The sequence below is a fragment of the Rousettus aegyptiacus genome, unplaced genomic scaffold (assembly GCF_014176215.1).
Source record: "Rousettus aegyptiacus isolate mRouAeg1 unplaced genomic scaffold, mRouAeg1.p scaffold_m13_p_5, whole genome shotgun sequence".
In the NCBI taxonomy this organism is placed as follows: Eukaryota; Metazoa; Chordata; class Mammalia; order Chiroptera; family Pteropodidae; genus Rousettus; species Rousettus aegyptiacus.
Genome location: NW_023416308.1, coordinates 92420265 through 92445245, shown reverse-complemented (window position 1 = coordinate 92445245; position 24981 = coordinate 92420265). Strand labels below are relative to the sequence as shown.

The 24981-nt window shown below is 32.8% G+C and overlaps 1 protein-coding gene across 13 annotated transcripts in view; it reads right to left on the bottom strand.

The window, feature by feature from the left end:
• Positions 1 to 24981, bottom strand: part of GAS2 (growth arrest specific 2) — a 108991-nt gene that overhangs the window by 60192 nt on the left and 23818 nt on the right. For all 13 annotated transcript variants that reach the window (XM_016138488.2, XM_016138487.2, XM_016138485.2 and 10 more), the window contains one exon: positions 6576 to 6717. In XM_016138488.2, coding sequence (XP_015993974.1) covers positions 6576 to 6717 — 142 coding nt within the window. The remainder of the gene's footprint in view (positions 1 to 6575; positions 6718 to 24981) is intronic.

The following is a 24981-nucleotide window of genomic DNA, read 5'->3' as shown; positions in this document are numbered from 1 at the left end:
AAGCACTGTATTAATCAATGCTATTATTATCGCAAAAACATCAGCTATAATTCCTACATCTATTTTGTGAAAAGTATTCAAATATGCTTTGATATATGAAATATGCTCTGTAATGTTTAGGATAACAGTGGTGATGATGATGAAAGGAGAGAAAATAATTCATGAATTGAATTAGATTTTAAGGGGTATCGTGGGCATTTCTTTCCTGCCAGGATCCATAAGGTACAAAAAAGAAAGTGACTCTTCTCTCTAGCATGTGACTCCCAATTAGATGATGCTGAAATCATTGAGTTTAAAGGTAGGAGGCAAATAGGCATAGTATAGCAATTTAGATGCCTGAAAACTGACCCGAGAGAGACTAAAGAGAAAAGGCAAACAAGAATCATGCAATCTCATTATTGCTGAGTGTAGCCCAATCTTTCAGAATCACTATTCACATTTAAAATAGCCTATGACATCCATAAACATAGAGTTTATTCATAATCTCATTGACAATAGAAGATGTACAGAATAAAATGTAGCTCATTGCCTTTATCATTAAGGTGAGAATGTCCTGGAAGAAGTAGTGACCTTTTTTCCCCCTCCAGAACCAGATATTATGTTAAATTAATGGATTAAGTCACTTTCATTCAGAACAGCAATAAGAGGCCAGAGTCTTTTCTAAGTTGTTTTATTTTTTATTTTTTCTTTTACTTGAAATAATCATATGAACTTCTAAAATTACTCAAAGCATAACTTTCTGTAACACATGGGCATGATCTTTGGAGATAAATGGAGCTGAATCCTAGCTGGGTCATTAGGAAGCTGTGTAACATTAGGCATTTTATTTCATTCTCTAGCTCCCAGCATTCTCATTTACAAAATGATGGTTTGGGGAAACCAGAAGTGAAAGCACATGCACACTGTTTAGTTATCATTATTGAGCATATAGCTATTGAATATTATTCAGAGAAAATTTTAGCCTCGAAAAGTTAAAGAGTGCTCCACTTTTCTAATTGGACCCTGACTCCATCAAGTCCTGATAAACCTATCATTTCAAGGGACATTTAGTTGCCTCGATCAGATTTTATACTGTTCTTTCATGTTTTTTCAGGTATATGGTAAATGGTTATATTTAGGAAGAGTTTCTGAATTTAAAAGTAAAATGTAAATTGAGGTGCTTATAAATCAGGTACTTTATAAAATAGGTGTAAAAATCCAAAAGTCTAAAATACATTGTTCCTGGGAAGGAAATAATGTGAATATATATAACCCATCTCTGAATGGGTGTCCTGAAACTGTTATACTGCATTAGTACTAATAAAAGTAACAAAGCTTTTTCTATAGCAATACCCTTATAGTCCTCAATATAGATAACAACAACAACAACAAAAGATGATTTATCAAACAGTGGAATGCAGGCTCTTTTTCAGATACAACAGGTGACTTAAAAGTATAAAATGTAAAATAACGTTTAAAATCCATGCACAATCCTTTTTACTTTTGTGCATCAACATCACACCAACACTGAAGCTAGATCAGTGCTTGACCAGTATTCAACAGAACAAAGGACTTTGTAAAACTGCAGATCAGAGTCATGCATCAAAAGAAGACAGTGCCACACAACACACAAACACAGAAACTAAAAATAAAAAGCAAATCACACACATTTGCATGCTAGCACAGCAGAGAGCAAACCCTTTTCTTGCTGAGCAGATTCTTTCCCAGAGAAACAGATGAAGAATAGTCACTGGCCTCCAAATCCTATAATCATCCAATAACATAATAATATTGACACAATTACAGTAAGCAAAAACTTGTGCATTTTTAAAGAATTTCCCCCACCTTTTTCCAACTCCCAGATCACCAGAATGCAAACAAATAAAGCAAAATAAACAAGTGTCTGAGGGGAAAATTAAACTAACTTGACGATTTCTAATTAGTGTGTTAAATCACAAAAAAATAAATCCCCTACACAGAGACTAATTTAAGTATCACTGATTTAAGTAGTTTCTTACCTAAAATGTCTTAGAAAAAATTCACATAAGAGCATCAATTTTAGGACTTTTTAAGATTGAGAATAAATCATATATTTCTGTCCTTAATTTAAATAATAAAAATTAGCCATATCAAAATATTCAGCATTATTTCAGAAAGGGTAAGTGTTTAACCTTTGAAAAATTATTATGTTTACTATTAGGAAAAATATCAATTATACAGTCCAATAATGTTTACCTCTCTGTCAAACTGAAAACAGAAAATGCTTTCGCACTTAGAATCTTCTAAACATTTTTTCTTAACTCCACAGTTAAAAGTAAAGTTCATTTCTTTTAAAATAATAATTAGGCAAATATTTTATTTTTAGCCTGATAAACTACATACTTTTAAATTCAAGGAAACATTCATGTTCACCTTTTTTTTTTAACTTAAAGTACAGTCCTAAATATTGTTAAGAAATTCAATGAAACCAATTATTAATAAATCAGAAACATGAAAGCGGAATCTCCTCTAGTCACTGACATATATCAGCAGGATTTGAACAATGGAGATTGTAGGTAAATGTTACATGTAGACTCTGAAGGTAGGCTGCATAAAGCACACACAGATCTATGTCATCTGTTCCTACAGCAGCATAAAATTTTACAATAACTTGAAATGTCAGTTTAACCTCAAAAATGCAAAACAGACGTTACAATACACTGATGTATAAATTTTTATGTCCATTAAATACGTCTCTATGCAAATTGATTCAAATGGTATCTTAACATAAAATTAACTTTTCATGTTTCAGATTACATGCCATACTTGTTTACTGTCTAAATTTTGTTAATAGATAATTGAAGAAGAAAATATCATTGACAACTCAACTGTTTATTTTTTTACTAGACATAAATGTATGAATTCATGTTTCATAGTGTAAGTTTTTCATATCCTTCTTTTTGGTTGGTAGCTATGGATGACTATAGTTTATTTAAGGTATCACCAAATGTAATAGATTCAGTTCCTTTCCATATTGCTTTTACTATTATAAAAAAGTTTCAGTGGACATCCTGGTACCTAGCTCTACTTATTTCCTTTAAATAAACTTTTAAAGATTGAATAATTTGATCAAAGGATATAAACACTTCTGAGGGTTCTGAAACATTATATCAAATTGCCCTCCAAAGGAAGCATACCAATGTCAAATTTTCTTCAGCAATGTATAGATCCTGTTTTACTATATATTCAACATTAAACACAATTTTCTTGATCTTTGTTAATTTTTCATAGTTTTAATTGTATTTACCTTATTATTAATGTGTCTGACTTTTATATCTGTATTGGATTTTTATAAATCTTTTATAAACAAGCTGTTCATGACTTTTGTCTATTTTCCTACTGGCTCATTTTGAAAATAATATTCAGGATATTAGTAAACCTATGATCTAAGAACTGACATTTGCAAGAGAAAAAGTTATCAAGAATGTCATAGAAGGTAAACTGCAGATTATACTCTGCATGTGATTGTATCACGTGGCATAGAAAGTTATCTGCCAAGAACATGAGAGAAGCATAGGAATAAGTTGCTGTCCATACTTCCCAGTTTATCTCTGGCATACCTTTCCCACCCGCTGAGATTTCTGGTCATTAGCTGTTGTGGAAAGAGAACAGATTGAGTTGTGAATCAAGATCCTCTCACAAATAATTGTACAAAAACCACTGCAACAGAGGGTAGCATATCAGTTGCTACAAAGATAAGAATACTTTATACAGGCAAAGACCTTTGAACTGCTAAAGACAGAAGCCTCTTGATACACACTCAATACAGTGATCTACTTTATCATTCATTCAAACAGATTTTCCCCCTTTATCAGGGCATCTTTTCATTTTATTTGCTATTCAAAACACTAGAACACAAAGGATGCTCTTCATCTTGTGTGCTACTGAAATGAAATCTTGAGGTAGGAAAAAAAGAAAAAAACCTTGCCCTAAATTCCCTTTCAAAGTGAAGTGTGAAAAGACATCAAGCAGAGTACACAGTGTTATTGTTGCAAGAAAGTCAATTCTGCAAGAACAGAGTCCAAGGCCATCAGCAGCGGCTCAATCACTTCCTCACCCACAGCGAATAATAAGAAAAATCCAAGGAGAAAGCGTTCCACTTCAGGGAAATGGAATTTCTCATTGTCCTTCCCCTTGATTATCATTAACATCTATGGGCACAGCTGTTCCCTTCTCTGAATAATCCTAAAGTCAATGCTATAATATTGGCTCCCTTCTTCCATCTCCACAGGGCCTATTATACATCGCCTCATGTCCTATTCCGAGGAGTAGAAATTTCAAATTTATCTTTTCATTAAGTAGCAAAGTAGAAAGCCTAACTATTTGCTTTAGTTCAGTACCTAGAAGGTTAAAAATTATTTAAAACTTTTTACAGCCTTGAAAATATAGTCTTATTAAACTTTCATGGATATGTAAATGAATTTTAATTGCAAGGTATAAGCTAAATTATAATGTAGAAAATAACCAAAATAAAAAGTACATGAAAATACTTGATAGTTATTATATATAAATTATTATGGACTTTTTTTTTTATAAAGTCAGCTTTTTTTAAACAAGACGAAGAACTAGGCCATCTTGAAATTCTTCCTGACATAATTTTATATGCAATACAATACAGAGTATGTATTTATATACCAGCACAAGTATTATATAACTTACTTTGGGCTTTATTGTTTTAAGATAAAATGCATTAATTATTCTCTGAATGGGGGTTTCAAAATGCCATTAAGGTAAACAATATTCATTTAATTCTCATTAGGACCTTGGGCTATAGTGTTATTTACTCCAGAGAAAATTTATTATTATAGTGACTCCTCTCGTATTCCAACTGGAAGTTTTATTAATTCAAGAAACAAAAGGACTCATGGACAGTGAGAAAACTGAGACAAGATCATATTTACATTCATAGTAATCCACTTGGCTGATTGTAGTCGCTGAAAAATGCTTCTTTAGTGAAAATCTGTACCACGAACAAAATAATAAACAATAAAGTAATTTCCCCATGTGGCAGTTCTTTAATAATGGAGGGAAACTCTAGAATTTAAAATCATGATGTTATTTGTCTATACTTGAAGAGTGGATGCCTTATTACTAAGATTTGATTACATAGCTATATATATATTTACTAGATCTTTCAAGAGTCTTTTTTCATAAATAACTCCTCTATGCTCCCTTCTTATAATCCTCCACTCACTGAGTTTTTGATTAACTTGAAAGTTAAATTTCTCTGTAAAATTAACCTGGTCTAAAAAAGAGGTGTATACATATGCACACATTCCACCAAATTCGTTTTACATTAATGCGAGGAAATGATAAGAACACTCAAAGCCCCTTTGTATGAAGAATATTCAAGGAGCACACTATTTAACATAGGATGCTATTGTGTAGTTATTCTGGTTTGTTTTTTCTTTTAGGTGTAAAATGTTCTCCTAGTCTAAATTCATGTATTTCTTTGCTGAGCTAATTCTCGGGAACTTGATGATAATCTTTTCCATATCACATCAATTCCTCAGTACAAATACAAATTTCCTTAAGCACAAAAAAAAAAATGAGTAAAATTTTAGCTGTTACCACCAGTTTCCTAGGTTCAGCAGGGGAATATTGTTTTGTGGGGCCTAAGAGCATAAGTATTCTGTTTGGAAGGCAATTTGTATACTCGTTCTCTCTGAAGGATGCCCAGCTTACTTTGACATTAATATTTGGTATTATGTGATTTTGTAAATTGATTTTTTTAAAGCCTCAGGAAGAAAACAAAAGCTTTTTTTCCCCTTAGATGTATCTTTTCTTTGTGCAGTTATATTTCATTAGAATGAGACTTAAAGTCCAATATTCTCCCTGGTAGAGCTATACTGGGGTAGAGCTTCTATATAGGAGGCTTGCACATTTAATGGTAGGGTATCAAGTACTGTTGAAACACTAAACAATGTATGTTTTCTCCCAAGGAAATGCAAAAGCTCAATCTATGGTCTGGAAGTGGATTTTCCAAAATTCAATCATAAAACAAAACAAGACCAAAAAGACACGAAATATCTGTTTTTTATTTCCTCATCTTTAATTATCCCAATCTTTTCCTTGCTTGCCTGATTTTTAACTCACTACAAAATATATAAACGAATAAATTAACAAAGTTCAGTTTCAACGAAGAAACAACTTATGGGAAATGATGTTTTCATACTTTTGTAAAAATGCTCTCATAGCTGGAACACATATAGCTACTACTTTTCCATTCCAGGTTAGAGCCTGGTGGTAAAATTTAATCCTACATCTTCCAAATATCCTTCATTTTCCATTGTATGTATTTCATTACAGGTTGGAAAGGATTATGCTATTTATGCTCCTATTTTTTTTTACACACAAGGTAACTAATTGTAAGAGGGCAAGCATTTTCCATCTTCAAAAACTCATTTACAACAGACCAGTAAGTTTATAAGCTACTACAAATTTTCTTAAAATTAAGAACCTGTGAAGTGGCACAAAAAAGTTAGTTTTGACAGTTATACTGACAGAGACAATAATTTAAAAATTTTAGCAGCTAAAATTCTGAAGGAAATACATACCCAAACCTTCCGATTCAAATAGACATGTTTCATCTACCCCTAAATCTCGGCACCAGGATAAGAAATTTGCTGTATTGTCTCGGGCAAAAAAGGAGCCTGAGGGTGCACTGGCTTTGCATGGGATCTTCTTCAAAGGCAGATTCTGAAAAACAAAGAAATCTTACTCTGGTGGAATTCTGACAAAGTCATCACAGCAACACATTAAATATACTCTTATGTTTTCAACAAAATCCTTTAAGACAAAGCTCTTGTCAATAGGTTAATGAAGGTCTATAAAAAAGAAAGTGAAATAGAAATGAAACTTAACTGTCAATAAGAAACTATGAAAATCTGTACCTGTAAATATATCTTTACCTTTTCAGTATCTTTTCAGTGGTAAATACACATAAATCCCTTTCCTGGTTCAAATTGCCTCTTTTCTTTTTCTTCTATTATTATTATTATTTTTTTTGGCCTTCTCTTTCATCTAAATATTCTATCAGTATTTCTCACAAAGTATTTACAAATGTATTTCTTATTCATGAAATAATGAAACACATAGTTTATAAATATATGTAATCATAACACAAACACCTGCATTCTTATGCACATATATAAACACACTATAAAAATTACACAAGAACTATAAAATCAAAAGGAGAGCAGCAGAATTATCTAATGAGTCTCTATAACCAATATCAAGAAAGGAAAATATGAAAAATCTTTTAACAGTAACATTCTACCATCTTTCTTCTAGACTATTTTCTTTTAAGTCATAGGCTAATGCTACATTATGTAATACAAAAATATTTCTGGTTGGATTTCTACAATCTGACCTTGAAACATATTACTTACATTCATTATTTCTGGGATAAGAAAATGGTTAAGACAAGAAAGGGTGTAAACCTTGACAGGATTTTCTATTAACAGTCTTGCATTGTTTTAGCCAAGAAACCTCCCTTGCCACCATACCAAGTGTTATAAAGAGTTGTGCGTGTTTTGTTTTGTTTTTCTTTAATAGGATATAGCTATGTCCTGGCTACTATGAATAATGCTGCTATGAACATCGAGGTGCATATATCTTTAAAAATAAATGTTTTCATGGAAACAACTGAAATGCCTTCTAGCAGATGAATGGATAAAGAAGATATGTTACATATATACAATGGAATATTACTCAGCCATAAGAAAAGATGAAATACTGCCATTTGTGACAACATGGATAGATTTTGAGATTGTCATGCTAAGTGGAATAAGTCAGAAAAAGATGAGAACCATATGATTTCACTTATATTTAGTATATAAAATTAAAAGCATCAAACAAACAAGACAAACAAACAGAGTCATGGACACAGATGACAGTTTAGTGGTTACCAGAGGAAAGGGGGAATGGGGGGAGGTAGATAAGAATGAAGGAGGTCAATATATAGTGATGGAAGGAAATTTAACTTTGGGTGGTAAACACACAATGCAATATACATATGATGTATCATTGAATTGTATACTTGAAACCTATATGATTTTAATATCTAATGTCACCCCAATAAATTTAATAAAAACAATAGGATATAACCAGTTTTCATGGCATTTCATGAATTCATAGACTATGACTCTGTGTGAAAGACTGAACCATGGATTTAGATGATCTGGGATACACAGAGCTTTGCCTCAAAGAGTAAAGAAAGATCAAGGAAAAGCACTTTGTGATTTTAATTTATAGATAAGAGGTTTTCTCTATTTACTGTTAACTGGCAAGTATAAGCAAAATGTTGTCAATTGTTGAGCTCAGATGGTTTACAAGGATGGATTAGTAAAGTCCTGCTAACATCAAACTACTATGAGATTTTTTCCTGTCCAAGGATTTTATGGCTATATAACTCACACATTCAGGTATATCACTTCAAGGCCATGTCTGTCCAACCTCAAAGATCCACCTCTTTGTTGCTGATTAAATTTTAGGGTAGATATCAAGTTTTTTGCATAAATACACAAATATTTATAGAGATATATACTTTAGACACTCTAGATACATAAATCATATGGAATTACCTATATAGCAATACTGCCTTATCTAATTTGGTTAAGTAATAGTTTTCAGAAGTACTTTCCTATATGAATTATAAAAACAATCAGAAATAGTACAGTATAATATCTTCTTAATAAAAAGTTCACAAACATCAATTAGTAAATATTTATTAAAATAAAAAAATATATTCTTAAGCAATTCACTTCTAAGAATACAAATATACTCTATAAATATAATATCATTAGTGCTTAAATATAGATGTATATTTGTTGCAACAGTGATTGGACAAGGAAAAAATAGAAACAAGAATATGTCAAGAGAGGGCTGGAGGAATGATATATAGTGTACAAATACAATGGAACTCTATGCAATCATTTAAAAAGATCAATGTATATGTATTGAATCATAAAAATGTTCATTATATAGTCAAGTAAAAATAAATAGTTTGCAGATATATATACACCACAATTTCATTTTATGATGTGTATGTGCATAAATACACACAATATAGATGGCCATAAAGTTAAATCATTTGTATTATAAATACGAATAATACATTTATTTGTATAATGTTAATTTAGGAAAAACTCAAAAAGACACACATTGAAATTATAGTAATTATCTTTGAGGAAGGTGATTGATGCATAGAGGATCATTTACTTATTTTACATAATTCCAAAATTACTACTAGGATTTTGCATGACTTTTTAATATTTTCAAATTAAATAATCAAATTAGATAAATTATGCCAGCTAAAACATAAAAAAAGATGACTTGCTGAAAAAAATCTCCCTGAGATGACTGTAAAGCTTTTTATGATGTGCGTAAAGCAAGATCATCTTTAAGAATATATATAGTGTCAAACGCTGAGCCATTTTAATATCTACTACCTGTATCACTGAGTGAGGAAAAAATAATTTGTGAAATCACTTAAATCAGATAAATGAATTTGCATACAGGAACTATAACCTAGGACCTATAAAATATTTGATATAGCTAAGGGCATGATAAAGGATGTGAGGTATATGGTTTGTATGACAAAAAAGAATATAATATCCATATTGCCCTAGAAAAACTAGAGACCAATTTGACACAGTCTACCAAGAATACATTTTGAGAGAATACCCACAAGTGACATGCCCTCAAAAAGTATTCAGACTACTCTTTAAGAACTTACAGGAACAAGTACTGAACACATAAATGAAAATAGCATCTTTTTTCCTCCCTATAATCCTGTAGTCCTTAAAAAATCATCTACATATCATATACCAGAATCTAAGTATTTATTTAAAATTCATTTATATTGAAAGACATGAACGTTACTTTGGGACAAATAAAATGAAAACTAGCTACTGATACTTCATAACTTGGGAATTTTCAATGCAGAGGAACTCAGCAGTGACATCGATCTAATGACTTGGCATTTAAGTGATTTATGGAGTATTTGTTTCTATTCTGGAGCTGTTAGATTTCGTGCTTCTATGCCAGTTGAAGATGGAAACTGTGAACTATGTGAATGGAAGCTTCCAATCTTCATCTATATGAAATTTTTTATTTGATAATATTTTAAAAGTCATCCTCATTAGTCCAAATGACTAATGAACACTTACAACACAGTACCTATGAAAGTAATCACATATAACCAGGAGTAAGGATCTCTGTTCATTGGCTGAGAACAGTAGCACATAGCTTATGGTATGTAAAATTCTTTCTGATTATAAACCAATCAAAAAGCAAAGCATCAAGGGTCTTCCCAGGGTTGACGCGCCATTTATAATTAAGAGTCAGGGCAGAAGTCTGATTTCACTTGAATTCATGATCAAATTATTCAATGATACCAGCACTCGATACCATCACAACTTAAAAAATTTCGACACACTTTACACAAAAATATTTATAAAGTTCTGAAAACTTCAGTAATTATATATCTTCCAGTTCTACAATTTTTTTAAAAAGTATGAATTTCTAGGTTCATGTGAAAATCCTGAAAAAAAGCCAGCTCCGACTCCCTTCTTTAATATCAGTAAATAAAACAAAAAACAAACTGAAATATTAAATAAAATTGGCTTTTATCCAGTCAAGAAAATCTGAAGAAGAGATTTATAATAGAGAACTGCCTTGAATAATCATGGAAGTATGGACTTGAATATCTGAAAAATTGATCCCAGATATGGAGAGGAATACTTAAAATCTAAAGAACTACAGATTCAATAGAGAACCTCCATACATAGTTGGTCTGATATATTTTCCATATTAGTTTTCTCTTTACTGCTCTACTCTTCAAAGGACTCCTATAATATTTAAATTATATAACATCTTTAATTATTTTCCAAGATGAAAAAAATGAACTTGCACAAAGCAAATCATTTGGTATACACTTCTAATTTTTTTATGATGGCTTACCAATGCCTGGAATTTAATATATTTTAGTATTTATTTCTCATTTTTTTTAGCCAGGTAACATGAAAATAAAAAACTATGTATTCTCTTTCATCTATTCAAACTAGAAAAGAAATTGAGAAAATGGCACCTTTACTTCTCTATAGACAGTAAACTGAAAATTTAATAGTAGTAGTTTAAATAATCCTTCACAAACGTTTGAAGCAAACTACTCTTCTTGATTGTAGATATTTCAGATATGAAATATAAGAGATATACAGAAGAAATATGAAAATTGCCAAGAATGAATACGTTTCCTTTTCCAAAGGGTATATAGAATGTACTGTTCCAATATGCAGTCAATAAAGTCAGTCTTTCCATGATGGAATCAATATTTCCACTTGTGCCCTCTTGCTACTTTTAGTTGTGCTATATATTTTATTAAAAAACACTGCAATGAAATTATTTCACTGAACATTCACAGCATCAAGGTATCTAAATATAACTACAAAGCGGCTTTAGAAAGAATGAAAAAATATTCTTCAAGGTCAAAATTATTAAAATTAGAAGTACGGGTAAAAAGTTCTTTATAGTACCATCAACCTTTCCTGGGGACTTTGCAGTTAGACTTCATGCCTCAAAGTGAGCTATGATTTAATACAGTAGCAACTGAGCTCACTAGGACTGAATTCAAAATGGACTTTTCCTCTCCTTTCACTCTCCAAGATATTGAGGGGAAACAGAATTTACCAATCCAAAATAGTGACTACTTTAAGCTGGTTATTGTAAAGAAACAGAAGACTCAGGAAAAATCTTTGCCTTTCCCCTTTATTGTCTAAATGAGTTTAGATAGGGACCTGCTCCAGGAAGGAAGCTATCATCATAGATAACTATGGTTTAATATAAACTGGTATGTGACTGACAGGGAGGAATCTAGCAAAGCCCATTTGATCAAAGTCTTCTTTGTGTCCCACTCATTGTTAAAGATGGCTCAACAAACAATTTTTTACCCAAAATTTGCTTTTACATTTCCATATGAATTGCCTTCCTGCCCTTTGAAGTCCCAAACCACATACCCCAATTTCTCCTTAGTTCAAAACAGTATATAAGGCTCATCTGCTCGTCCGATATTCTTATAGAACCCTTTCTTTTCTCCTGTTAATCTGCCTCATGTCAATTTGAATATTAGACCAGCCAGAACTTATAAAGGTAAAAGAAAAATTATATTTCCTCCCTCATAATATATTTTGGTAAAATTTGGTACATTTTTCATGTCATAACTGTAAGAATATTCACATACATAAAAAATAAATGAAAAAAATGGGTTTCTCATAGGAGAATTCTGGTATGCCCTGTAAAATTATGAAGAAATCATGTAAATAATAAAGCTAGAAAATATCTGAAGTATTTTGAATTATCTGAAATTATCTCTGGCATAATATAAAATGATGTTGGAAATGACAGACAAGTCTGGTACTCAAACTTCAGGCTTAAAAGATGAGATGAACAATATAAAGTTAGGATGTAAATGAGTTGAAAACTTACATCCACATATAAACCTGCATATGGATATTTATAAAAGCTTTATACATAACCGCCCAAAGTTGGAAGTAATCAAGATATTCTTCAGTAGGTAAGTAAATAAACTGTGGTACATCCAGACAATGGAATATTATTCAGCACTAAAAAGAAATGAGCTGTTGAGCCACAAAAGACATGATGAAACCTTAGATGTACATTACTAAGTAAAAGACTAAATATTGTAGTATTCTAATTATTTGACATTCTGTAAAAGGTAAAACTATAAAACAATAAAATGATTAGAGGTTTAGGAGGAGGGGGGATAAATAGGCAATTCATCATGAGACTCATCCAGTGGGATTTTTTAGGGCACTGAAATTATTCTGATGATACTCTATAATGATGGATACAAGTCATTATGCATTTGGAAAAACCCACAGAATACACAAAAGCAACTCCTCATGTAACTTTAGAGTTTAAGTGATAATGATGTATCAGTGTAGGTTCATTAATTGTAACAAATGTACCCACACTGGTACTTTTCTTCTCAATTTTGCTATGAACCTAAAATGCTCTAAAAATTTAAGTCTATCAATGAAATCACATGGTATTTGTCTTATCTAAAGAACATAGTAAACAAAGAAATGAAACAGAAACAGACTCATAGGTATGAAGAACAAACATTGGTTGTTAGATGGTAGGGAAATGGGGGTGGCGAAAAAGGTAAAGGGATTAAGTACAAATTGGTAGTTACAAACTAGTCACAGGGATGGAAAGTACAGCATAAAGAATATAGTCAATAATATTGTAATAACTGTATGTGGTACCAGCTGGGGACTAGACTTATCGGGGTGGAGGGGGATCACTTTATAAATTACATAAATGTGTAACCACTATGTTATACACCTGAAAGTTACATAAAACAATATTGTCAACTGTAATTGAAAAATAAAAAAAATAAAGTCTATAGGAAAAGTAATTATATCATCAATAGTTGTTTAAAAAGCACCAAATGCTTAACAAAAGAGAAAATATAGTTAGTTTGAACATTGTATTCTTTCCATTTTTATAGGCATTGTGCCTAATTTTATATATATATATCCACATGAGAATCATTATCTAAATGCTCTGCTGCTATGAAAAGCTTCTGTTCTCCATCTAATTGTTTACATATGACTAGAAAGTTAGCTTCTTAAAAATTCCAAAAGTCTTGTCTTACACTTTAAAATTCAGTTAATTTGTGGGGCTATCTAAAAATTTTAGTAGGAATTTAATCTGATTCAATTCAACCAATTGTTATTAAATCATAACTCTATACCAGTTGTACACTGGGAACGAGAGACTGAAATACAAGAAAGATAAAGCCAACGTTTATTTCTGGAGACCATCAGTGTTTTTGAGAATAGAATTAAAAATTATGATATCATATGGTAAGAATTACAATGGCAGTTTAATTATTTAAATAGAAGTTTCAATTTAGTTCTTTGGGAAATTGAAGGGTGTGCATTTAACTTTGGAAAGGGGTTGACTAGGCATCAACATAGGAAAGCCTTAAAAAGGAGAAGCAATTTACAAAATGGAAGAGTCTCAAGTGCTGGCCAGGCAAAATAAAAAAAAAAGGGGGGGTGGGGGTAGTGCATTCTACAAAGTGACACATCTGGCAGAGGCTTGAACAAGCACGGGTGTTATGGATGAGTACAGAATACATGTGGAGAAGGTGAGACCAGAAAAGTCGACTGTGCCAGGGTCACAAAGGGTATTTTTTGCTTAATGAGAATGACTAATATTACAATTTCAACCAGAGTTACAAACTCAAAGGCGCAGAATAGGCCAGGAAGATTAAATAACAGAATGAAATGGCTAATGCCATGGGACTAAATGGAATGGTGGTGACTGGAAAGCTGAAGATTCATGCCATGTCCAGGAGGAGCAGCCATATTTATTTAGTTCGAACTCATCGCTTCCATAAAGTAATGCAGAGCCAATGCTGTTAGAGCTTCCAATATTTCAAAAGGTATTTTAATGTGAAAATTCCCCGATTTTGAACAACTGGATCTGTAGTCAGATGGATGTGGTTGACAGCTTACAATTTCAGTGCTCATAATGAGGGGCAATAAAAAGATTTTAACATTTTAAAATAAGAAGTAATCAAATTGTGTATGTTTTTTGGAAACATAACTCAGTCATTTGTTGTCAAAGATAGATTAAGGGAATAAAGAAGAAAATTTCAGATAATTCTACAAAAGTAAAAAAACAGTAATATCTTTTTCTTCTGCAACTTCCATCTCGTAACACCTCTAAATGACAGCTAGAGCAGCAAGACTGGAAGAGTGATGTTTGAATGGGAGGAAGAGAAACTTCCTTTGTGAATATGAAAGATATCTCAGAAGAAGAAGTGTTGGATACCAGAAGTGAGAGTCTCTTAAATTCTCAATGAAATTAATAGTAACTGCTAATTATTAATGAACTATGGAAACCAAAACAAATTGATGATAGTTTTAAAAATGTTTTTGAGAATGTACATCAGTTTTCTGTGTCCCTTCTACAATCAAGGATTTACCTCAAGGAAATAGTCAGGAAAATTCTTTTAAAATGTATCTTGAATTTTCCTTTTCCAACAAAAATTTTGTATATTCCAAGATGTAAATATTTATAATTATTGGCAGCAAATTTTGAATTCACAGAGTCATGCATTCTAATATTTTATTTGAAACTACTTTTGGTACTCATCTGTAAAAAAAATCCAACAAAGAAAAAAATACATTTTCGGAAGTCTAAAGTATGTTTTATAGATGGATTCCAGAAAAATCAAGTTATTTTATTTCAGTGACTAACACTTTTTAAGCAAAAACTTTTTTTCTTTTTTTTCTTTTCGGGTAACTGCATTGCACTACAGACTTGGGCACATTGTCACTGCTGGTGCCTATCAATTGACTGAGTATCCCTAGACTCTTAACAACTTTGAAACATGGGAATGTTAAACTAAAAGTAATTCAAAGAGGAAAGGCTTAAGTCTTGAAACTGCATACCAGTAGCAGTAAGACTTAGTGACCAAGAATAATTTAACTATTTAACCCTTTGGAACTTCATGTCCATCATTTTCAGCATGTTTTGAGAATTAAATAAAATGTTTGGAAAGTGCTTAATACCAATTCTAGACTATAGATTCTTTTCAAATAATTTTTTCAAATACATGTGTACTTTCAGTTCTATTTACAAAGAATGCCCGATTAGAGTTGAAAAATAGTTATATACCACATCTGCAATTACTGTAAAAAAGCCCACCCACATTTATATAGGAAAACCAATGTAAAGCAGATGATTTACATTTGTATGGTGACTTAATTACAATTTGTTTTCGTCCATCTTCTAATTTTTTTCACCATGCTGTGCATTTAAGTCTGTTCTACAAGCTAATCAGAGTGGACTCTTCGAAAGGTAAATTTAGTTCCCCAGTACTTTTAGGATAAAGATAAAGCTCCTTAAGATATGGCTTCCATGGTGTGAATCAGTCTGGCTGCTACCTGCTGACCTAGCACCATGGCCCTCACTGTCTCCCACAGCCCCACTACTTCTGTTCCCACTCCTACATGTTCCTCATGCTCTCTACCACCACACGGTCCTTACTGTTTTCTCTACCCTTCTCATGCCTCTTTGCCTGATTAACTTCCAATCCAAATGAGGGATCACTTACCCCAAAACACCCCCCCCCCCATACACACACTTTTATGATTGGTTAAAATCCATGTTGTTCCAGTGCTCCTGCTGCAAGTAATTAATTGATTAGAAGCTCTTTCCCTCCAGACTGTTTAGTTCCATGAGGAGGGGAACAGTGTCTGGTTTTGTTCACCATTTTATCCCAGCATGCAGTATTTATGGAATATTTATTGAATAAGTACAAATCAGACTGTAGCTAAGGCATTTATTACCTCCAGTGATGGGCAACAGAGTAGAGTGGTTACAAGGACAAATTTTGGAGCTAGACTTCCTGGTTTGATCCTGGATTTTCACTTATTAGTTTCATACCTTAAGGCAATAATTTAACTTCATATGTGAAATGGTATAATAATAGTATCTATACCGTAGGGTTACTGTGAGGGAGGTATGAATTTATGTGGAAAGTTCTTGAAATAATGCCTGGCACATAGTAGAATTTAAATATGTGTTTGTTAGAAAGCTAAAGCAAAAGGAAGTTTTAAAAAAAATGATATAAAATTCAGCCTGGCGCTTCAATAAAACTCTTGAGGATTTTAATGATCACTGACACACATAGGCACAGTCTCAAAAATATCCCTCATTTCCACTTACATATATTGCCATCTAGGATATTAATCATGCCATTATATTTTCTCCCCCAAACAGAATTTCCTCCTTTTAGTTCTGTCTTCCCATTATTATAGTTTTTCAAACTTTAAAATCATAGTATAGCTTTGATTCTTCCCTCACCCCTTCCTACTGTGACCAATAAGTTTAGCTCATTGTTATTTACTAGTAAATATATTTTCAATTATCCTGCCCCTTCCATTGATATCCTTACTCCTAATCCTTTAATATCTTATGTCAGAACAAATCCAGAAACTTCGCAAAATATTTCTCCTATCTTTAACCTCAGACCACTCCAACCCAATCTGTATACCATAACACCATTGTAGTCATTGCCATCATTGTCGTCATCATCATCATCATCATCATCATATTAATCTTTCAAAATTTAATGCTCTCAGTCTATAACTCACTTTCTACAAAACAAGACCCAAATGCTTAAGCTTCACAGCTATGAGGACTATCAACTTCATAAGTCCATGTGCCCAAATTTCTCCACATATGCTTTCCACATCAACCATATTGGTCGTCACTATCCCTAGAATATGCTTGTATTTTTCTAACTTCAGTATTGGATTCAATAACTATGAATTTATATTGCATTTGCTTTTTCTCTCTGTCCATTTCTTTGCACCAGGTCTAGGTGATTCAAATTCCATTGCTTCCATGCAAACTTCCCTGAACACTCTAACAAACTGACTTGTTTCTGGAACCTCTATAGATCCTATTGTCTACACAGCAGATGTCAGTATACAGTGATGTGTTTCAATCGGCTAAGAGTTAAGCTTACAGATGTTTGTAACTAAAACGTATATTAATCTAACGGTTTAAAATTAAATATCTTTTATAGAAAATGCTGATTAAGGAATATTCAAGGGTATCTCTAAACTGTCCCCTCATTCATTTGCCTATATTTTGTCTTTGACTAAAATAAAAGGTGTGGTGGGACAAGGCACCCACAGGGCTCATAACCCTTGGGCACCCATGGGGGTACATTGCATATGTACATAGGAACCCTTGATCTTTCCCCAATCCTACTCTTACCCTGCCTTTCCACTTGCAAAATAAAGTACCACACTAAATATAGCAAATATAACAACATGGCACAAAATATAATTTGGTTCCTCATTTAGAGTTTATAATATAAATAATTGATACATCTATTTTTATATAAGTAAAAATATAAAGATTAACCTCTCTTGCCTTATTCCTTCCATCATGCTTGTTTAAAATCTGTATATTCTGAGTTTTGTGTGTTTGTGACAATATTCCTTACTAAGCTGTGATCATCCAGAACAGGAGTTCTTGCTCTGGGAGGACCATGATCCTGAGATGAGCAAAGGTTCTCTTTATTTTTACTCTCTTCTCACTGAATTTTATTATTCCTTTTTTATGAATGTAATCAGAACACAATAGCTCTCTCACCAAAAGAAATTGTAGATGTTTTTATTTTACATTATAAATGTTGCAGATATCTAGAACTGTTGGGTTTACTTTTTCTTATTCATTAAAATGACAGTATTTTTTAGAACAAATGCCAGATTAATCTTTGAAAAGCAGATATATTGCTTATTTCTAATTTGTGCTTTAATATTTATTCTTAACACTTTAATAATTACTTTAATAAAATTAATTCCCTTTATTTTGTATTTGTAACTTTGTATGTTTTATTTAATGTATTTAAAAGCATCATTACAAGAAGAAATTCGTGGACTTCACCAAACTGCTAAAGAAGGCATGATACAAAAACAACTATTCTTGATCTAGAAAAAAGAGCCTATCACTTATTTGTATTCACATCCTTCATAACATCTACCACAATATAGACTCAAGAGATTTCCTGAATTTATTCAGAATTTAGTTGGTTCACTCCCATTTAAAGATTCCTTTTTCCTTTTTCCTTCAAAGTTTTAACTATTTTTAACAAGTTTTGATTGAGCTAAGTTTTTCTTTTTAACATTAACTTCAAGATATATAAATTGCAACATTATTTCTTATATGGAATAGTGATGCCAGCAGGCATCCATGAGTCAAACAGCCTAAGCTGGTGTGAAATTAGACATGACCAGCGAAATAGTATAAACACAAAATACATACTAGATGGCTTCATGCATGAAATGCTATGCATTTTCAAACTTCTAAGTGAAACAATAGAAGGTATTCATGTAGTCAGCCTTTAAAAACTTAAGATACAGTTGAAGAATTCTATATGCTATAAAGTCAATTACCTCATCTAAAAAACATTTTGCCATTACTTTGTAATGTACCAATACCACATACCTTGGACCACACACACATAAATATGGTGAGTACTTACATTTTAAATCACCTAGCAATCCTCAGACATGTTTAAATTAAAAAGGAACACTTTTCCCTTAATTTTCAGTCCCTTAAAAAGGCTCTTGTTATAAAATCTGTGAATGTTCTCCTTTAAAAAAGCTCATGAATATTCCCTGATTTGTTTAAGTGATCTGAATTTCTTTTATGTATTTAGTAACAGTTCATTTAAAAATAATTTTCTATTTTCCATATGGAGGGAGTCACTTTTCATGACATAGTATTCTATATCCACAGTTTTTGAAACAGCAGTGACCACAATTAGTGCTATCAAATATCATGAAACAATTCCCCAGTTGCACTTCTTTTACAATCTTGTCTTGCTCATGTGCCTGCATGCAGTTAAATTCAGGATGTGAGTCTGTAAGTGAAGAGATGATGTCGTTATGGAAAAATTCGATCAGGTTAACTTTAATGCTTCAAGGGGCAGTGTTCTCCTGGTGCTGTGAAATGATGTAGATGAAAATGTGCCTGTATGTATGTCTGTGTGTGTGTACCTCCTTATCCTATTCTAGAATTTATTTTAGTTTTTTTGTCATGCTTTCATGAATTTCAATTCAATATGTCTTATTTTTAGCCTTATGCTTCTTACACCTTTAATGCAATGATTATTTACTCTACCAAACAATAGCTTACAGTATGAACTTTTGAAAGGAAACCATTCTGAACAGTTTCGGAGGGTCTTTTACCTGCAGATTCATATAAACTTATAGCCTCTAAAACTTGGCATATTTCTAGGTAAAAGCTGCCATTTTCTTTCTCTCCTCCTTGCTCTGGAATGTGGGGATTATTAGCCTTGCATAGGGCTAGAAATACCCTCTCATATCTCAGCTCAAAGAGTTCATCTGAAGCAAACTCCAACATGACAACATTAGAATTTGGGAAAATAATGACTTCCTCTTGTCCAAATAAAAAGGTTAGCAACTACTTGTTCACAACAAATGAAAGTGGAGCCAAACACAGTAACAGTAAATTACATTTTACTCTCCTGTAATTTGAATGTAATTCTGAAATAATTCTGATTCTTTTTATTTATTTCAAGTACATAAAAAGAGAGCTGTCTCAAACATAAGAGCTTGCCACAAAGGTCAATTCCAAGCTTTGTACATGATTATTTTCCATTTGCCTAGGACCTATATATACCTGTCCTAATTCTGAATGGTGAGCAAATTCATAAAAGCACAGTCATGACTTCTGATACTTATTTTATTGGGACCATAGCAAACACTATAAATAGACATTGAAAATCATTCTCAAGTTGAATAAAACATTTGGATATTGATTCTCATAGGGAAAATATATTCACTTTGTCATTGTTTTTACCTTTAGATAATGCTCTGAACTGAAATAACAGCACAACATATGACTGTATAAAAATATCTATAATTATCTAAATGATCAACTTCTTCCAGAATTCTCTTACTAACTAGTTTAGACCTCTAAAGTCTATTATATCAACCAATCTCTCATAAGCACTTCTGATGTCCTCAGACCCTTTTTCTTTCCCTGAACCACCATAAAATTTTTCAGTCCTCTGTCTTCTCCATTACTTAAAAGTCAACTTTGTTCCTTTATGATTTTGAACATCAATGACTTTTGAGCTAAGCAAAACCAGCAGAAGGAGGAATTTTAAACTGGATGAGAATAAAAGTCTTCAGGGTTAAAAATCAAGGATGCCAAAACTGCAATGAGATATCATCTCACACCTGTTAAAATAGTTATCATCAACAGGACAAATAATAACAAATGCTGGAGAGGATGTGGAGAAAAAGGAACCCTCACACACTGCTAATGAGACTGCAAATTGGTACAGCCACTATGAAAAACAGTATGGAGTTTTCTCAAAAAACTAAGAATTTATCTACCATATGATCCAGCAATCCATCTACTGGGTATTTACCCCAAAGATTTGAAAACCCAAATCCAAAAAGATATTTTCACACCGATGTTCATAGCAGCATTATTCACGGTGGTCAGGATATGGAAGCATCCAGTGTCCTACGATAGATGATTGGCTAAAGAAGCTATGGTACATATATACAACGAAATATTACTCAGCCATAAGAAGAGATGAAATACTGAAATTTGTGACAATATGGATGGACCTCAAAATAATCATGCTAAGTGAAATAAGTCAGACAGAAAAAGTTGAAAATCACATGATATCACTTATGTGTGGGATATAAACCTAAAAGCAACAAATGAACAGGACAAACAGAGACTCATGAACATAGACTATAGACTAGTGGGTACCAGAGGGTAGGGAGTGAGGGGAGGGGGGAAGTTGATGGGTTAAAGGGGGTCAAATATGTGGTGAAAGAGGGATGTCTGACTATGAGAGGTGAACACACAGTTTAAATATATATATGCCTCACTGTTGAGCTGTACAGATGAAACTTATTGGATTTCATTAACCAATGTCACCATAAAAAATTAATTTAAAAATATCAAAGATTGCTAAAACTCATTGATAACAATATTTTGGATCTACAAGCAAACATCTACATTGGGCCATTTATTCATTTGTTCATCCAAACATATCTACTGAGCACCTATATATCAGATATTATGATAGACCTGTATATGAATAAAACATAAACCATGACCTTAAGTATCTTATAATCTACCAAAGGGATAAAGAGAAGCAATCAACTCAGTATAAAAACATGGTACAGATGCTCTGGCATGTGGGGAAACTATAAACATGGAGGTGATCATAAAAAGACATCTCTACTCTTATAGGATCCCTTTTTCTCTTCCTTTGGGAAATAACCCTCTTTCATTTTATTCAGTCTGAGCAAATGTTTATCAAGGTGAGACCATGACCTCATCAGAGAGTGGGCTGTTGATCATATTAATCAGATTATCTCTTGCTAAAATTTGAATCTTGAGAGGAATAGTAAAGCAAATTTAATAGCTCAATGTTAATGAGCGTCCACATGTACTAGGTTCTACTCAGTGCTTATGTTTTTTAAATTTATTTAGTTTTCTTAACAATTTGATAAGGTAGGTACTATTATCTAAATGTTACAAATGAAGAAATTAAGGCGCAAAGAAGTTAAGTAATTTTCCCAAGATATTAAATGGTGAAATCATGATCTAAACCCAGAAGTCTGTCTGCTGAGTCTGCACTATTAACCACTTCTGTTGAGTTTCGCTCTCTAAAAAATGTTCTAAGTGATTGAATCTAAGAATGGTACTCCGAAGTGATTGCCCATGTATCTATGCTTTATAACCTTAAGAATTTATAAACCCTAGACCCTCCAAGGCCTTTGTTTTTTATTGTAGTACCATAAGTAAAGTTCAGGCATCGACTCTTAGAAGATATGAGATATTTGGGATTGGTGCTGAGGCTCATATTGGAACGAAACTATGGAATGGAAAACTAGCAGCTCCTAGAGTTGGAGAATAAACTGTTTTTGTGGGATTTTCAGCTTATACTATTTTGGGGTCCTTTTATGAAAAAGAATACAGAATTATGAATGTAAATGTGAAATTAAATATTTATTTAGGATAATAAATATGTTTCATAGATGAGCTTTTTGATATGGAAGAATTTTCCATAGAATAGCTGTAATTTAAGGAATTCAAATAATATAATTTGCTTAATTCCTGTCCCCTGACTAGTTCCTGTTTTCAAATAGGAAAAAGCCTAAGTTCTTATCTTGGAGGAGGGGCAGAGACATAAAGAAGAAGAGACATAAAGAGGAGGAGAGTGCTTGCTGGGAGATGAAACGGCAAGCACTCTCTCTCAAGAACATGGTGGATTCTCCACCCCTGGTATTCTCCTGGAACAGGATAAGAAAAGGGTATCGATTAATGTGGACATTCTTAGAAGCATTGCTCTGTCTTTAAAATCTCAGCTAGCCATATTCAGAGCTGACAACGTCCACCAGGTATCAAAATATTGCTGCCTGGACCAGGATTTAGATCACCTCACAGTAAGCTTTCTGGCCAACACAGAAATTCCTGGCCAAGTACTTGCAGAGTCTCAGTATACATTTAAATACTTGAGTGCCACTAAGTGTATTATGGCAATGTTTTCCCTCTATTTATGTAAGATTTTCAAGGTGTTAGTCTGAGGAAAACAGAATATAACTTTAGATTTGACATAATTAATTTAGCTGCATTAACTAGAATTCAGTGTGCAAGCATGGACAGCCACAGAGCACCCTGTCAAAGTCTGCTATGGTTGCTAACACAAACATGCATGCAATGCTAGTGCACACTAAATGACACTAAACAGCCAGAAATAATTTGATACAATATAGAAAAAGAAATTCAAAACTAGGAGAATAAATGCTTCATGCAACTTATAATGTACAGCTCATGCAAGCATATTTTTGACTATGTCACTTGGTGTGGCCCAAAGAGGCTCTGTTTTTCACTAAAATGTAAAGAACAGGTTGGTGAGGAAAATTCCAGATTATTTTAATGTGACTTTTCTCTCCAGAATGAGAATGCTGGTGACAGGCGTTCTCTCATTTTAGTGAGAATGAAAATTCTCAGGATGTTAAGGACACATGCTGGCACTTAACATCCATAGGCAAGGTGGATGTGGTTGGCAGAACATAAGGTATGCTAAATCAAAACTCCTAGTGATCTGACTGTGGTTTATTAATTATGGGGTCTTTAGGTGTGAACTGAAAGGCAACTCCCTAAGTTCTTGACAAAAACAGCAACAACAACAAAATGAGAGAATCTTTCTGATGACCCAATTCCCAGATTAGAGCCAATTTATAGACTTAGACCCACTAAATGAAAGGAGTAATGATCTCAAGTCTTTACTGTACAGCTTCCTACTAATCTTCGAAGGGATCTGAATTGTTTACTGTGCATTAGAGAAAGAGAAATGCCTTGTAGGGCTCAGGCAATAGATGGACTTTTGACCCGAGTCCATCTCACACTATAACTATTGTGCCTTTGAACATACCAGAGGTTATTTTTATATTTTTTCCTGAATGTAGATTCATGCTATTATCAATGATCAGAACATTACAGGCAAAGTGATTTCTATCACATCTCCACTCAATTTAAGCCAATATAAATGATGGATGGGATGTGGAGAACAGCAAGAAAATTATAATGAAGTGACAGCTTCAGTCAGAGTTACTGTTCCAGATGTGGTATTTTCACTGAAGTATATTAGTAAATATCCTGTACTTGGCACACATCTAATGGTCTGGAAAGGCAATTTTCTCAATTCTGATTGATAGAAAACTCAAGAAGCAGTTTGTATACACTTGACAAAAATAACAGAATTCTTTTACTATCTTGCACATCGGCTCCTGCTCTGTGATGTAACCTATAGGGATCATGGACATTTCAACATCACATAAGACATCAAATTCCTATACCAGAATATTTTGCTGATTTGATATAGAAGAGTAGGAATGTAGACAAACCAGATGGCTTCATAAAATACTTTCTAGAGAGTAAAAGATAAATCCCATGAGAATCCAGGATGGGAGTTTTGCCAACTAAATAAAATTTTCGAGGCCCAATAATAATGACCATATAGGAATGTTGCCTTCTTTGTAAAGGACACCACAGAAATTTTCCTAGCTTGCTACTGTTGTCTGATGGAGGTTGAATCTCCATCTTGAGATACCAGTGACCATGAAACTTGAACTATTTATCATGAACTTAGTGCTAGTTCATCAATTTGCCTATATTTTTAGTTGTGCCCAGCAATACAATGTCACTGAATACAAGTGTTACATGTAGGATTAGTTCAAATAGGGCTGAAGATCCAGCTAAATTCAATAAGCATATCACTCCCTATTATGCCTACTTTTTCACGCTACTGCTTTTTCCCCTCAGCCTGTACATCTAGCTCAT